The sequence below is a fragment of the Ptychodera flava genome, chromosome 16, assembly GCF_041260155.1.
Source record: "Ptychodera flava strain L36383 chromosome 16, AS_Pfla_20210202, whole genome shotgun sequence".
Lineage (NCBI taxonomy): Eukaryota > Metazoa > Hemichordata > Enteropneusta > Ptychoderidae > Ptychodera > Ptychodera flava.
Window position 1 is genome coordinate 19252252 of NC_091943.1, and position 14280 is coordinate 19266531.

General features: G+C 38.6%; 1 protein-coding gene across 2 annotated transcripts; it reads left to right on the forward strand.

Annotated features, from left to right (window-relative positions):
* The first annotated feature begins 18 nt into the window (after positions 1 to 18).
* Positions 19 to 14102, forward strand: LOC139114214 (3-keto-steroid reductase/17-beta-hydroxysteroid dehydrogenase 7-like). Of its 2 annotated transcripts, XM_070675790.1 has the most exons (9): positions 19 to 357; positions 3364 to 3567; positions 4035 to 4127; positions 4879 to 4993; positions 7519 to 7637; positions 8286 to 8466; positions 8909 to 8965; positions 9371 to 9469; positions 10975 to 14102. In XM_070675790.1, the coding sequence occupies exons 1-9, from the start codon at positions 296 to 298 to the stop codon at positions 11062 to 11064; spliced, it is 1020 nt and encodes a 339-aa protein (XP_070531891.1). In that variant the 5' UTR covers positions 19 to 295; the 3' UTR covers positions 11065 to 14102. The 2 variants fall into 2 exon arrangements, with proteins under 2 accessions (XP_070531891.1, XP_070531892.1); XM_070675791.1 differs by lacking the exon at positions 4035 to 4127 and having other exon boundaries at positions 197 to 357; positions 10975 to 12932.
* The last annotated feature ends 178 nt before the right edge of the window (positions 14103 to 14280 follow it).

Below are 14280 nucleotides of genomic sequence, written 5' to 3' on the forward strand. Positions count from 1 at the left end.
ATGTGTTACCTCACGCTCAAAGAGTCAAACAATGTTTCTGCTCAATATTTACATTTAACGTTTCGATACTTCACACAGACTAGAAGTACGCAATGAATTCTAAAGCAGTGGGGTAATTTTAGGTTATTTTTTGCTTGCACCTATGGGAACAATAGGTATATCAACAACAACAGACAGTTGCTCTCCTTGGGTCCACTGTGGGTCAACTTGGCCGTCGCGTCGAGATCGACTTACAGCACGCCGCTAGCGGCAGATTTGGGAAACGAATATCAGGTGATGTCGCAAAGTTCGAAAGATGTCGGATAGCTGCCCGTCGACGACGGACTGTAAAGTCGCTGTCATTACAGGAGGAAATGCGTAAGTGCAGTCGTAATGAGTTTAAATCACGAGAACTGACACAAACTCAGAAGAGAATGTCAGAAATTTTCTCGTACGTAGATGTGACCCGATGCGTTATTGTACAGAGCCGACCATGAACCTCGAACAACACCACCCCAGCCCTGGCACCAGTCTGAGAACCGATGACCTTTGAACATGTATATGCTGTATTCCTTGTATCTATGGACGTTCGGACAGTTTGACCATGGAGCTAGGTCAGACCAAGATCTGCGTTGCAGGGCTGTGTGTTACCGGCTACAGGCCTGTGTTTTCAGGCCTGTAGCCGGTAACACACACCCCTGCCACGCAGAGCGAAGTCAGACTTTTCTCTGGGTGGCGATTTTAGCTTCGCCTTTTAAAGTTTAAAAAGTTGAATAGGGAACCCTTGAGACCACAGGCATTCTACTCAATGCAAGCAAAACGTCACTGATGCAACCACGGTTTGCTTGCATTGAGTTGAATGGCTGTGCTTGGGACCGTGAATACTTTATGACTTTTTACAAATTACAGAGTTACAGTTGTCTTTTGCGCGGCTCAGCTGTCAATCCCAGCAATTAATGCATGTAATCTGCTGTGTGCCATGCTACCTCCATGACCCCACAGGAACACAGTAAAGGGGATGTGGACAGCTGGAAGGCATTGCGTATAGTGATGATTATAACACACCTCATCTGCAGTCTGTATTCTAATTCGTCAATTGATAGTCACATGGGATGCGTTCTTTTTGTGCTGATCATGTAAACGACGTCATCAGGCATCATTTGTCAGAACCGTTGCCTGCCAGGAATCAGTCCCGAAAACTGATGCCTGCTGACTTCAAAAGTGAAATTTGTACATCATCGAACTGGAATGTAAACAAACATGTCGTCTGCAGCTGAGCGAAACGATAGTCGAGAAATTTTTCAGTTTATCCTACTTTCTGAAGAAGAACTGCATGCTCTGCTTGCCAACAAGGACTCGTAACGGATGAACATGATAATTGAAGGTGCATTGACGTTCTGCAGAGGTATTGCGACTCTGTCAGATTAAAAACCAACTTTTTCTTGCCGAACCACTCCACATATAATATGCGACAAGTTTTGTGTATGGTACTGTCTTATGAGGTGTGTTATAAAACACACACTAGCCATAAGGGCAACAGCATACTTCTTTAACCCCTCAGCCTGTGAGTCACCCAAAAAAAGACAGACTGTTTCCCTCGGCCTTTGGCCTCGGGAAACAGTCTGTTTTGGGGCGACTCACAGTCCCTCAGAGTACAGACGTATGCTGTCGCCCTTATGGCCAGTCAATAATGTGATATTGTTGCAATCATGGTGGTAAGCTTGTACATCTATGTTGCAAAATACCAGTCTGTCTGTTCCCTATTTTTACAGGGGGTTGGAGAACAAGAATGTTTTCAAAAGCCCTCTAGTTTGAGCTTACCGGTAGTTGGACAGGATTTCATTTGCTTTATCTCTAAATCAATACTAGTAGTCTATTGATCAACTTGACTCAAGTTCCAAAGGAGAAGATACGAAAAACATATTTCTAGCTCCATGGGAAAACAAGACTTTAATAGATATATGTTAACAAGTACCATTACTACTAATGCAAGAACCAGGGATTGGGCCTGCCACATTCAGGCAAAAAAATGTAGCCCATTATGTAACCCTATGAATATGATGAGAGTATCCGGCATTGGCAATGCTGCTTCCCACAGGCAGCATGGCCAATACCGTACACTCTCACCATACTCGTACAGGGCTCGAAATTAGCGATAGTCCGGCATCCACAGACTACCAACTTTTCTCGGGGACTACCAAATCCGTGAAATGGTAGTCCACATGGACTACCAAAGCCTCGGACCTGAAATTCAGTCGGTACTTGGCATGCCATGTCTGGTCCGTTATTTTGGGAAGAGCTAAATGCCGGACTAAATGCAGTCAAACCCAGATGGACACATAAAAAAAAGGCCAGAGTTGACTTCGTTATGCAAATTACGAAGACCACCGTGTAGTGGAACTTTGCAGTAAAGTTTCAATATTTGAACTCTGATGTACTTGAATGACAGGCACAGGAAATGATGGTCAATGGAAACGCATTTTCATTGCATTTTGACAGGGACGGTGACTTTGATCATAATGTATCAATCACAATTACACGAAAATTATGCCTCCTCCTACACAAAGCCCATGGTCTATTTTTAGCCCTGCTACAGTATGTCTCAGTGCGGAGAAGAATGTGTCGTTGCCATGATGACTATCAAAGTTTGCATACAACTCTGAGAGTGAAAAGGGTTGTCCATAGGTCACCAAACTTTTGAGTATCACTATCGTCCATGTGTCCGTCTTTTCGTCGGAAAAACCAAGTTCGAAATCCTGGAGTTCGGAGTCGCTGAATTCCGGTTCAAAGTTATAGGTTGAAGGCAAAGTGCATCTATGGGGCAGTAGCTCAATAGAAACGTACGGTAGACCAGACCCCCTAGCGATACCCCCTAACTTCCTCAACCAAACACGAAAACTTTACGTCATCAAAAGTTAAGCCTCTCTGAGGAATTCCGATAGGCGGCGCTTCCATATCGCGAAAATGGCGTCATACACATCAGTTAATAAAACATTAATTTCTAGGATAATAAACAGCACATTTTTCATCTTTTCATCATAAATGTTACAATTATAATCTTCTTCAACTTTTAAAGGCAGGTTGTTATTTGGGTGGACTATTCCTTTAAAGTTGTGCAATATTTACATCAAATGACTAGACAATTCACTTCACGGGCAGAATCTTGAAAAATAGCCTTTTCTTGTCTAGTTCACAAAAAGAAAAAATATCCCTGAACTAAAATATGCATGGGCTACCAACCATTGTTACTGGACTACCAACTTCAGAAAATGGTAGCCCAAGTGGACTACCCGGGAAAAAAGTTAATTTCGAGCCCTGTCGTAGGGACAACCCACATACAGTCTGTGCAAAGAAAGGCTAATGTTTCAATTCTGTTTTTGACAGAGGTATTGGTCTAGCATTGGCTGAGAGGCTCCTGACAGCTGATCAGACTGTGAGGGTCTGCCTTGCTTGTCGTAACATGACCAAAGCTGATGCCGCCCAGAAAGCATTACAACTCTCTCACCCGGGATCTCATGTAGATACTTTGAAAATTGATGTCAGTGATGTACAGTCAGTTTACAATGCTGCAGATGAACTCAAAGAAAGGTATGTAAGTCTTCAATTTATTACTGCCAACATTACAACATTAGAAAGGGCTGATAATATAATCTTGTGTATGTGTGTATGTATGTATGCATGTATACTAACATAATCAAAGGTAAATGTGATTTTCAAAAGAAAATTAAAGGTAGGGACTTGCTCCCAAGGATCAGTTTGTTCTAGTCTGGGAGAGGATTATGGAGGTGTCAAACCTTTTTTGAAATTGTAATGTATTAAGTAAATTGCCTGGCAAGACAATCTGATGCCTGACACAGAAATTAAGTGCAAAAGAAAATTCATTTTAACCATTTCATCATGTCAGTAATTCCTAATGCATTTACTAAAACTGTAATTTACTAGTGTCTGCAAAACACAAATGTTCCTAAAAATATTGTGAACAACAACAAAAGCAACAATGTGTAAATAGTGTTGGTTGTGTGTTTCTTTCATACTCTCATGTTCTTTCCTTTCAGATATAGTCGTATTGATTACCTTTACTTCAATGCAGGGATTATGCCAAATCCATCAGTTGATTGGGGCAATTTTTTCAGGGGTCTATTTTCCACGTAAGTGGCAGTTTTTGTGTTGGTAATGTTTAGAGAGTGTTGTTGGATATATATATATATATATATATATATATATATATATATATATATATATAATATATATATATATATATATATAATATATATATATATATATATATATAGAGAGAGAGAGAGAGAGAGAGAGGTACATGTAGGTGTCACTAGCTTCATGAAATGCATTGATTCCCTGTTATAATATCCATAGATGCGTGTTGTCATACTTTTTAGGACCTATTTGAATTTTTGAATTGTGATTTTTTGCTCTAACCAAATCAGCATTCTGCTGCAACCACACAGAACAGTGATTTATAGTGTCTGCCCTGGTACATGTACTGATCAATAATGCCAGTGTTGACATTACCAGCACTTTGTAGCTCCGTGACAACTTGAAACTGAAACTTGTAAGTTGTATAGTGTTGATAAGCTGCACAGCATCCTAAGTCAATTGGAACACTGATGCCGTGACTGGCATCATGTCCGGCACGCCATAGCAACAGTCAGTCTCAAATCATTAGCTGAACAAAGGCAAGTTAAAATATACTAAAATACATCACTGTGCCCCATAGGCCAATATGTGGTACACCACCACATGAGATTTTTACCCATCTTTTACACACCACATTATTCTTTTCCTTACATGCTTGACATGGAGATCCTCACAATCCGACTGTGAGAGGACTGGACAAGTACAAAATGATTTGAGTGATTTTTGTTTCTTCATTCAATGTAGGAAAGTTGTTCATATGATTTCCACTGGTGAGGGTCTCTTAATGCAGCAGGACAGTACTACGAAAGATGGTCTCAGGGCAGTTTTTACCACCAATGTGTTTGGTCACTTCGTACTGGTGAGTAAACGCAGGTTCATCCTTTCCTCTTCCAGACTTTAACCATTTCAACCCACAACTGCATTGTTGATATGCAGTATGTCCAAGAACACAAGTGGATTGACAGGATTGGATCAGACTAGAGGGCAGTGTTGTTAATGATGGTCCACCTTTATTAACGGGACAAAGTTGGCCATTTTTCATGATTTTTGTTTGATACGAGATACTATTATTTTGTTTGACATGTTGAAAGATAATGAATGGGTGACCATACATATATTTGACCATAGTTTTAGAGACGATAGACGAAACCATTGCAAAAATGAATTAATGTCATTACCATTAATTCATTTTCGCGATGGTTTCATTTAATTTGTCTAAAGCTTAGTTCGAATATATGCATGGTCACCCATTTATTCAGTACCTTACAACATGTCAAACAATATCAGTAGTATCTCGTATCAAACAAAAATCATTAAAAATGGCCGACTTTGTCCCTTTAACCCTTGACCTGCCAGACAGTATCACTTCCCCATATGCCAAGTCAATAAAAAGCGGTATCAAGCCAAAACCGTATGTATTTTCACCCACTTGGCTTGGTATGTTATAGCAGCTTTAGTCTATAAAAATCATTTTTACATCATCTCTGTCTTCAGGGACTTTCAAGTTTTCAAGTCTCAGTTAAATGCACCACATGGGACACGTGTTGCTTTATTACCAGAGTTTTAACCAACTTGATCTTATGGTGTAATATGAACTTGGCAGGAAAAGGGTTAAGCAAAGGTGATGTACTGATGTGGACACTTACAAGACAATCAACTACATGAATACTTTGAATAGTGATGCTTGGTTGCTTGAGGTTTGACCTTGTGACCTTGTATAGTTTTGACCTTGTGAACTCGTACCTTGAATGACATGATGCAAAGTGTCAGTAAAGAGTGTTGTAGTGTTCTCCCTGAATAAGGTAACAGGGACGTGGCGCCCTCTTGTAAATTCCGAGCGCCCCCTTGCCAGAAATGAAAAGATTTATTTTTTTGAAAAATAAAACAATAAAATGTACGGGAAAAAAGTTGACAGTGATTACAGGCAAAATTCAAGCATGAGCGTCGATCCTGCAGGCTTCACACATAACTCTCATCGATCATGCAAATCTCGCGAGTTTGTGATGTCATCCGAGATCATCCCATGTGCAACTCATTCATTGATGCACCGTCCCTCTTCCCTCGTGCATGGGTGGAGGGACGGTGATTGATGGCAGCCATATTTGCATGCACAGGCCGTAATGTTAGCCACGGTCGGTCCCTCCATAGGGGCCGTGCATTAGGTAACCGACTTAGCTGCATAAACATGTCTAGGAACTTGAGGGTAACCAAGGACAGCAGAGTACTCTGAAGTTTTTATAGGAGGTTAGAATTTCGCTTGTGTATTCCTTCCCAAAGCAAAACGACCTATTGTTAGACTCGGTCGGACATGTACGTGTATCAGGCTGAGAACACATAAGCGTAAGTGTTATGGTGATAATTTTGACATCGATGAATAAATGTATGTCTGTCGCTATGTTTTCGTTTTCAAAAAATATAATCTTCATTGAAATCAGTGAACTGGAATAAAAGTTATGGAACACTGTCTCAGATTTCTTTTCCTTTGAGCTTTTTTATATGAAAAAAATCTGGAAAAATACTCCCCAAGTGCCACCAAATAACACTATTTTAATCTCTGTTTTCAAAAAGCTCCAATGGCAGGAGGGGGACCACCCCCCTCCTGACCCTCCCCGCGGTCGCTTGTGGTGCTTTGCACCACGTCTTCGCCCTCTTTTAACAAAATCCTGGGAGAACACTGTGTTGAATCAGATAAGAGTCGGTGTTGATTGGTTTAATTGAAATCATTCCCAACTCTTTTATACACTCACCATGTTCAGGGGCAGCCTTCATCATTGCAGCTTCGCACACGCCTCATTTCCTGTTTCAGATAGAAATTTGGACAAATTTTGTCCCTTTCTTACTGTATCTTTCAGTTCTGCAGCCTTTTTTGTCGGATCTTTTTAAATGCGAATCTTCTGGTTTTGGTCATATTGGTAGCAACAAAGTGCTAACTTTACCGTTTTTCTGCATTAATTAATTGTCATCAAATAATTTCAGACAGATTTGAACTTTTGCATATTGATAATGAAATGTGACGTCTTTACAACGGCCTCATTGAACTTCGTCATCTCACAGCATAGTATATAATAGCATTGATCGTGATTTCAGGTCTGTTACTGAATATAGCTGCACACGCGTGACATCGGACAAGGGTGCCTAAACTTCAGACAAATTTTATCATTGCATGCGTGGCTGTTGTTGCAGCTTGTAGTCTGAGCCATAAATTCATACAAATAAGGGTGACTTTTAGTAGCCATTGTAACGTGAGCAGGTTTTATTTTCGTCATTTACGCGGAAAATGTGGACAAATGTTTATTTATGCATATTAATGAGAGAAAAATGACGCCATTTGCGATCAGTACTATTGAAAGGTTGAATCTGTATGCTGTGCTGTTTTGTCTACAGTTGAAGGAACTTGAAGACTTACTCAGTAAACAGTCCAGGCCGGCAACAGTTGTGTGGACGTCTTCCAGCAATGCAAAGAAAGCTGCATTTAGTTTAGATGATATACAACACGAGAATGGGTATGCCACTGAATTCTTTTTTTTACAACTTAGTAATATCTACTCTTGGTGATGACTGCTTTTTGATCTGCCCCTTGTGTGTACTCATTTGAAGCTTGTAAAGTCAATGAAATTTTTACTGTTTCATTGTAGAGCGAGAGTCAAGAGAGTTGTTAGACTTTGTGTTTGTTTAGTGTCTGTCAACAGTAAAGGTTTGAAAAGGGCAGCATACACCAATGATACTTGGTAGGAAGATGTGATTGTAACTGGAGATAGGGAATTGTAAAAATGAACTTTCAAATCTACCTAACAGCTACTAAATTAATGAAAAACGTAGGTTTTATTAGAAAATCAGGGGGAGGAGTATGATCTCCTGGAACAGCCTCCATGTTGACTCATGTTTTTTGTGATAATTGAAATTATGACTTTTTTTGCCAGAAAGTATAATTTCAAAAAGTCAAAACTTGCACAATATGGTTCAAAGTTGTCTGTAAGAAAGGTTGAACCACAGTTCAAATTAACGGTTTATGAGATGCATGCTACCCTACCTGAAACGGTTTTACTGTTCCCAAACCCCCAATCGCCCAGTAGTTGTTTTTCTGTTCAACATCAGATCTGACGTCAAAACAGATTGACTCACAGACTGTCACATGAAATTTACTCCTTCAGGTATGAGCCTTACGCCTCGTCTAAATACGCAGTGGATCTACTGAGCATCGCCATCAACCAAGAACTCAATTCCAAAGGAATCTACAATCATGTGACCAATCCGGGACTTGTCATGACCAACATGACAAACAACATCATGCCAAGCTGGTTCTGGTCTTTGTTCATACCGATATTGATTTTGGTAAGTTTGCTAGGAGTCATGGTTAGGCACACAAGATTTTTTTTTTCAACAAAAATAATGTTTTAAATTTAAAATGGCCGCCATCCTGTGTTAACTCCAAAGGGAAAAATAAAATTTCTACTGTTTATTCAAGAAAATAAATCGATGAAAACTTTGTTTACTTTGTGAGTTTCAAAATGAACCACAAAAAGTGTTAGACTAACACATCATTATGAAAGTTTGCGAGTCCAAATACCGGTATCTATCCCCGAGGTGCATTCTACCTTGATATGGAAAAGAAGCCTTGCCAGTGATGTAGAAAAGAACAACAATGTGCAGGTGACATGAGAAAATTCAGTACCCTGACAGTTTACGTTGAAGACATACTGAATAAAGCTGTACAAAATTTACTGAATGATTGGCACGTTAATACATTTCAATTGCATGTTTTTCTTTTTTCCAGTTTCGTATTGTATCACCAACCATGACACTGAGTCCATACAATGGTGCCGAGTGTTTGGTAAGTAGTGGAGTCTGTCCATAGCAACCCAGCAAATTTATTTCGCATCATGATGTTAGTGTCCACCCATTTTGACGTCACATCTGTGTGGATGAGGCAGCTTTCATTCTGTAAGGCAGCAGGTCAGGCTTTGCAAATGTAGATATTTAACATCTCCATAGTGAGTTGTTTTGAGCCAAGCTGCATTCAGTTCAATGTCATCCCAACAATGTGGTATATTTCAGTTTTCTTTGAATGCATACATACTGGTACAAGCGATATTGTGATTACAGACAAACAACTGAGTTGACACTCAAATCTTTCAAAAATACCAGGCACCAAATAAATTTTGCCTTTAATAGATAATTAAGTACACTGTAGATATCAATATGCAGATACCTTTAGACCATTTTATTGCTCTTACAGTTCTGGTTCTTCAACAAAGACCCATCAAAAATAGACGTAGATAAAAAGTACCACAGCAGTGCAACAGTCCTTGGAAACAGGTTCCTACGACAAGAAAAGGTTGGTCTTAAATACCTTAACAAAAGTCCAGATATTTGATTAGTTTTTTCTAGTCCATAAAAAGGTTAATTGGCTGTAAAGTGAATTGTGAAGAAAGATAGAAATGAATTTCTGTTAACAGCCACAGAGTGGGAAACTGACAAAGAGTTCATTGTGACAAGTTAAGGTAGAACGCACCTCGGGGACAGACATTCGGACTCTCAAACTTTTACAATTCTCTTCTGATGTACCACATGTGGGGGTTCATTTTAAAGCTCTTGGTGAAAGAATACTTTTCACCGGCTAAGTTTTTCGAAATTCGAAAATTTTTATTTTTCTCCATAGAGTTAACACAGGGATGGCGGCCATTTGAATTTCCATATCGGTAAATCTTGGGTACCCGGTAATTTGTTTCTCTAGTACAAAAATTTGCACGGTGACCCCCTATTTTTATTCTTGATTTTGAAAGAGAATGATTGAAAGATCCCTTGAGAAAAGTTAGAGCAAAAGTTTAAGTCTTTCACTTTCGAGGTGCATACTACCTTAAAGAAGTGGAAAATAGGATATTGTAATAACATCTGGATTGATAACTACATTATGATTCAAACATAGCTCTCTACAAGGGGATTTTCAGAGGTGCGCCACCCCTCTGCTCTTATAGCAGTCTATTCATATGTTACCCCTTTGAGCACCAAAGCCAATTTTTGTCACCTTTAGAAAATATACTCCAGTCAATTTTTTTCAGATTTTTGTCAAAATTTTGATAACCAACTGTAGCCAATGAAATGTTATGTCCATTTGGTCAAAAATTATTTTAAAAATTACAGAAAAATTTGTAATTGGTAAAAATGTTGCACTAGCATTTTGGTGGGAACAATTACAGCACTCAAAGGGTTAATAACCATGCAATGTGACAGCAAGTTTTGACCTCAGCAAAATTGAAGTTACTCTGCGCATTACCAAAGTGTCTAACAATCTAACTCTTGTCATTGCGAGTCTGTGTCCAAAAACAGTGACAATAAAATAAAATGTCTTTAAGAACCATTCTGAGACTCACATTCTGATTCTGTAGCCTATTTTCATCCCCAGTGAAGCTATTTGTAGTTTTCAAATGTATTTCAATTTTAAGAACACTATACAAATCGTTTTGTTTAACTCAGAGCTTAGATATTCCCAAAATCATTTGGTACATATAACTGTACCCCAAGCTGCCTGCGTACAACATCGGGCACTGCTGCCAGGAATTTTGTGACATTTTTAGTGTTGCATGCATGGCTGTTGTTGCATGCAGGTTGTAGTCTGAGCCATTTATATGCCTTTACTAGTGTTTATATCAACATTAACGGTTGTCCATTAAGGTGCATTTTTGTTGTTTTTACTGGCACAGTTTCTAAAAATGTATGCAAATATTGCAGACAAGTTTTGATACTTGCAAACAGCTTTATTGTTTGATCTATGCCCTATATAAGTGTCAACTAAATGTTTACTCCTCTTCTCTGTTTTCTTTTCTTTTCATGATATTTCAGCTGACTTATGAGAAGGACGTCCCAATGCAACTTTACAAGAAACTGGTGGCAATGGAACAGACATACAGGAGAAAATACAAGAGAGATTGATGGCAAACTGGGCAATCGTGGTATAAAATTATCCAATTGCCAAAGAAAAATGTGTAGAGATGCAAATTTCTTTTATGTTTAAATTTTGATAGAAAAGAAAAATAAGAACACAAATTACTGTCAATCATAGATGGTGAAGCAGATTAGTGTCTGTGCATCAATGGTTGTAATATGGTTCAAATGCAAACCAATGCAAACGACTTCTAATATCCAAAATCATCAAAATGACCATGACGTTATATTATGAAATTTGCACAATCCATCAAAACTGGAGTCTAATAACGATAATCTCTCTGCTATACATTAGCTCTTTTGGGCCGGACTTTCTGATAACTTACCAGAGTAATCTCCACATACAGGGGGTTTAGGCCTGACTGGGTTCATAACAGTGAACCTGGCAGAGGTAGCAAACTAAAAGTAGCTTTCCTACAGTGTCCTAATCCTCTTGTTAACCCTTTGAGTGCCAAAGTCAATTTTTTTTCACCTTTATAAAATGTGACCTCAACAATTTTTTTTTCAGATTTTTCCAAAATTTTTATCAAAAATTGTAGCCAATGACAAGTGAAGTCTTTTTTGTCCAAAATTGTTAAAACATTTACAAAAAATTTTATAAAAAATGGTAAAATTTTGCACTAAAATTTTGATGGCAAAAAATGTACAGCACTCAAAGGGTTAATAACCTTGATAAGAACCTAGTTTACCGGTATGTGTTCATCATGATGTTTGGTCCAGTTGTTGCCATATTTTACCTTGCCCAAATGAAAAGGCAGCAAATCTGGAACTCAGGTCTTTCCTGCTTGCATTTATTTAGAAAAAACCTAAAGCCGCCAGTCCCCGGTCTCATCAGTGTTATTTCAATAAATTTTCCAAAAGGGAACCCATGATCAAATTTAGAAGACATAAAACGGTACGCTTTTGGTGCATATAAAATCTCATTTTTCTGAAACTACAGCTCAGATGACTTGGTCTGGCGTGAGTGATTTTTCCATTAGTGACCAGAGTATTGGCTTATAAGCCATGTGATAGGGATATCTGTCTTAACCCTTTCACCCCCAGTTCCCTGTGTACAGGTCCAACTTTACCATAGAAAACAATGGATTTGGGACAAACCATGGTGGTGAAAGGTTAAAAACAGAAAAAAAAAGTATGGAAATTAAAATTCCCATTTCTTCATGGCCTTTTGAAATCAGCTTTTGATCAAAATTCGACTTAATCATCCAAACTTACAAGAAATCCAAACTCTTCTGCACAGATTAAAAGTTTGCCAAACTTTGATGGCATTTTCAATTAAGTGTAGACTTGGTCCATGTCTGAGAATAAAGAACTAATTTGGCAAATGCGATGTAGTAGAGAAATTGCGACTGTTTTTTTCTGACCACAACATACTGAAGCTGTCGCTGGATTCACGTTCCATGAGAAACTTGCTGTAGATTGCATTCACTCAACGCATGCACAAATGTACTACAAGATCTGATCATACTGCGATCATCTCATTCAAAGCATTTCACACAAAGAGTGTCATCAATGCATTATAACCCCCTGACTTGAACCAAGTCTACATAATGGGATTTATCAGTATTATTTTAGATCCCAATTGATCATTTTGTGAATGTGGAAAATGTTAAACGAATACCGACTTTTAAAAAAGTATGGGTGACCTGATTTGAAGAGGCACAATGCTTCTCACCTGAAACAACATGTTTGAAAGTTTGAAAGCTTACATGTTCATCTTGTCTATGGTTTGTGTATGCTTTTTGATATTTAAATATTTGCTCATGGATAATTAAGTTTTTTCATTCTAAATGCAGATGCATTTCAACAGTGACACAGTCAAAGTCAATTACACTAATTATTGTGATATTTCTCAGGTTATAAATCATCAAACTGAAATGTAAACTTACCGCAGCTGCATGTATTTAAGTTATTGTATCAACAGTGGATTGTTTCAACCCAGACATGGCCTGTGAAATGTGTCTGATAAGATTTGTTGTATGATACCTTCATATTTACCAATGAACCATAGTGTATTTACCACATATCAATACTATACACTAGTGGCAACTCCTGGAAGTCTAACAAATCCTGGGCCCACACTAAGCTTTAGTACAATTTAACAGTATCTTAGGGGGTATGCTTGCACTTCTTCATCATGCAAGGCACCCTAAGAAAAGCATTGATTACTACTGTAGGAGAAACGTGGCCCAGTGTTCGTAAGGTACGCTGATACCTCACACTTGAACTTGAAGCAAATTCAATGTGTATGGTCTGTAGTGTTGTTCAGGAAATGAGATCCTATCTGTAAGGTATGGATGAAGTCTTGTTCTGGAAGTTTTTTAGTTTCTAATACAAACAAACAGATAGACTGCTCTTTCTCACATTCCTGGCTGCTGGGAGTGCGGGATCGAGAGTGTGGGATAAATCGATCCCACACTCTCAGAAACCGTCCCACACTCTGCAGTAAATATTACACGACCTCTGATTGGATGATAAGCAGTCTGTTTTGTTCACGCGCAAAATGTTATCCAATGGCACGACGAGTAACGCACGGACTAGAACTACAAAGTAAGCAGGTCAAAGTACAGCGGTAGACGACAGAGTTGTCACGATTTTGGATAATATTGTACGTGTCCAATATGAATTTAACGCATTTTGTGGTCATGTGAGAAAAAGAATCTCACACACCAAGGACCTGGAATCAGATTTCTCACACTCGTGTGAGAAATCTGATCCCAGGTCCTTGAGGGTGTGAGATTCTATTATTCTCAGCAGCTGAGAACTCTGAACCGCTTGAGAGATATATGGTACCATCGTTGTACAGCGTCTCTACCACGATTTGCTATTAATTTATTTTGCATTGTGACGCTTGCTGTCTTGATTGCATTTTGAAGACATTCCTGTATATCAGGAAAGGGGAATGTTTTCAGACAGTTGATTATTTTTTACTGAAAGATTTTATGTATGTGTAAAATCTATAATTGGTGCAATATTTGGAAAATGTTTTTAAATATGACAATAAAAGTGACGGATCATTTTGAGTACTCATGATGTGAGAGTATTTTGCTTGTTGTACAACTTGTAATTTTATTCTGTGTAACATCTTCCATGGTCTACTACATGCAGATCTTGAAATAGCCATGATAGGGTGTATAATCAAAATTTGTGTCAGCGTAAAATGCAATTCTAGTGTTGGCAATTGAATTTGTGTCAGATGCTAAT

Excerpts from the sequence above, each read along its gene's own strand:
- LOC139114214 (XM_070675790.1), top strand. The coding sequence starts at position 296 with ATGTCGGATAGCTGCCCGTCGACGACGGACTGTAAAGTCGCTGTCATT. Across the intron at positions 358-3,363 it reads GTCATTACAGGAGGAAATGC|AGGTATTGGTCTAGCATTGG; the intron begins GTAAGTGCAGTC and ends TGTTTTTGACAG. Across the intron at positions 7,638-8,285 it reads GATATACAACACGAGAATGG|GTATGAGCCTTACGCCTCGT; the intron begins GTATGCCACTGA and ends TTACTCCTTCAG.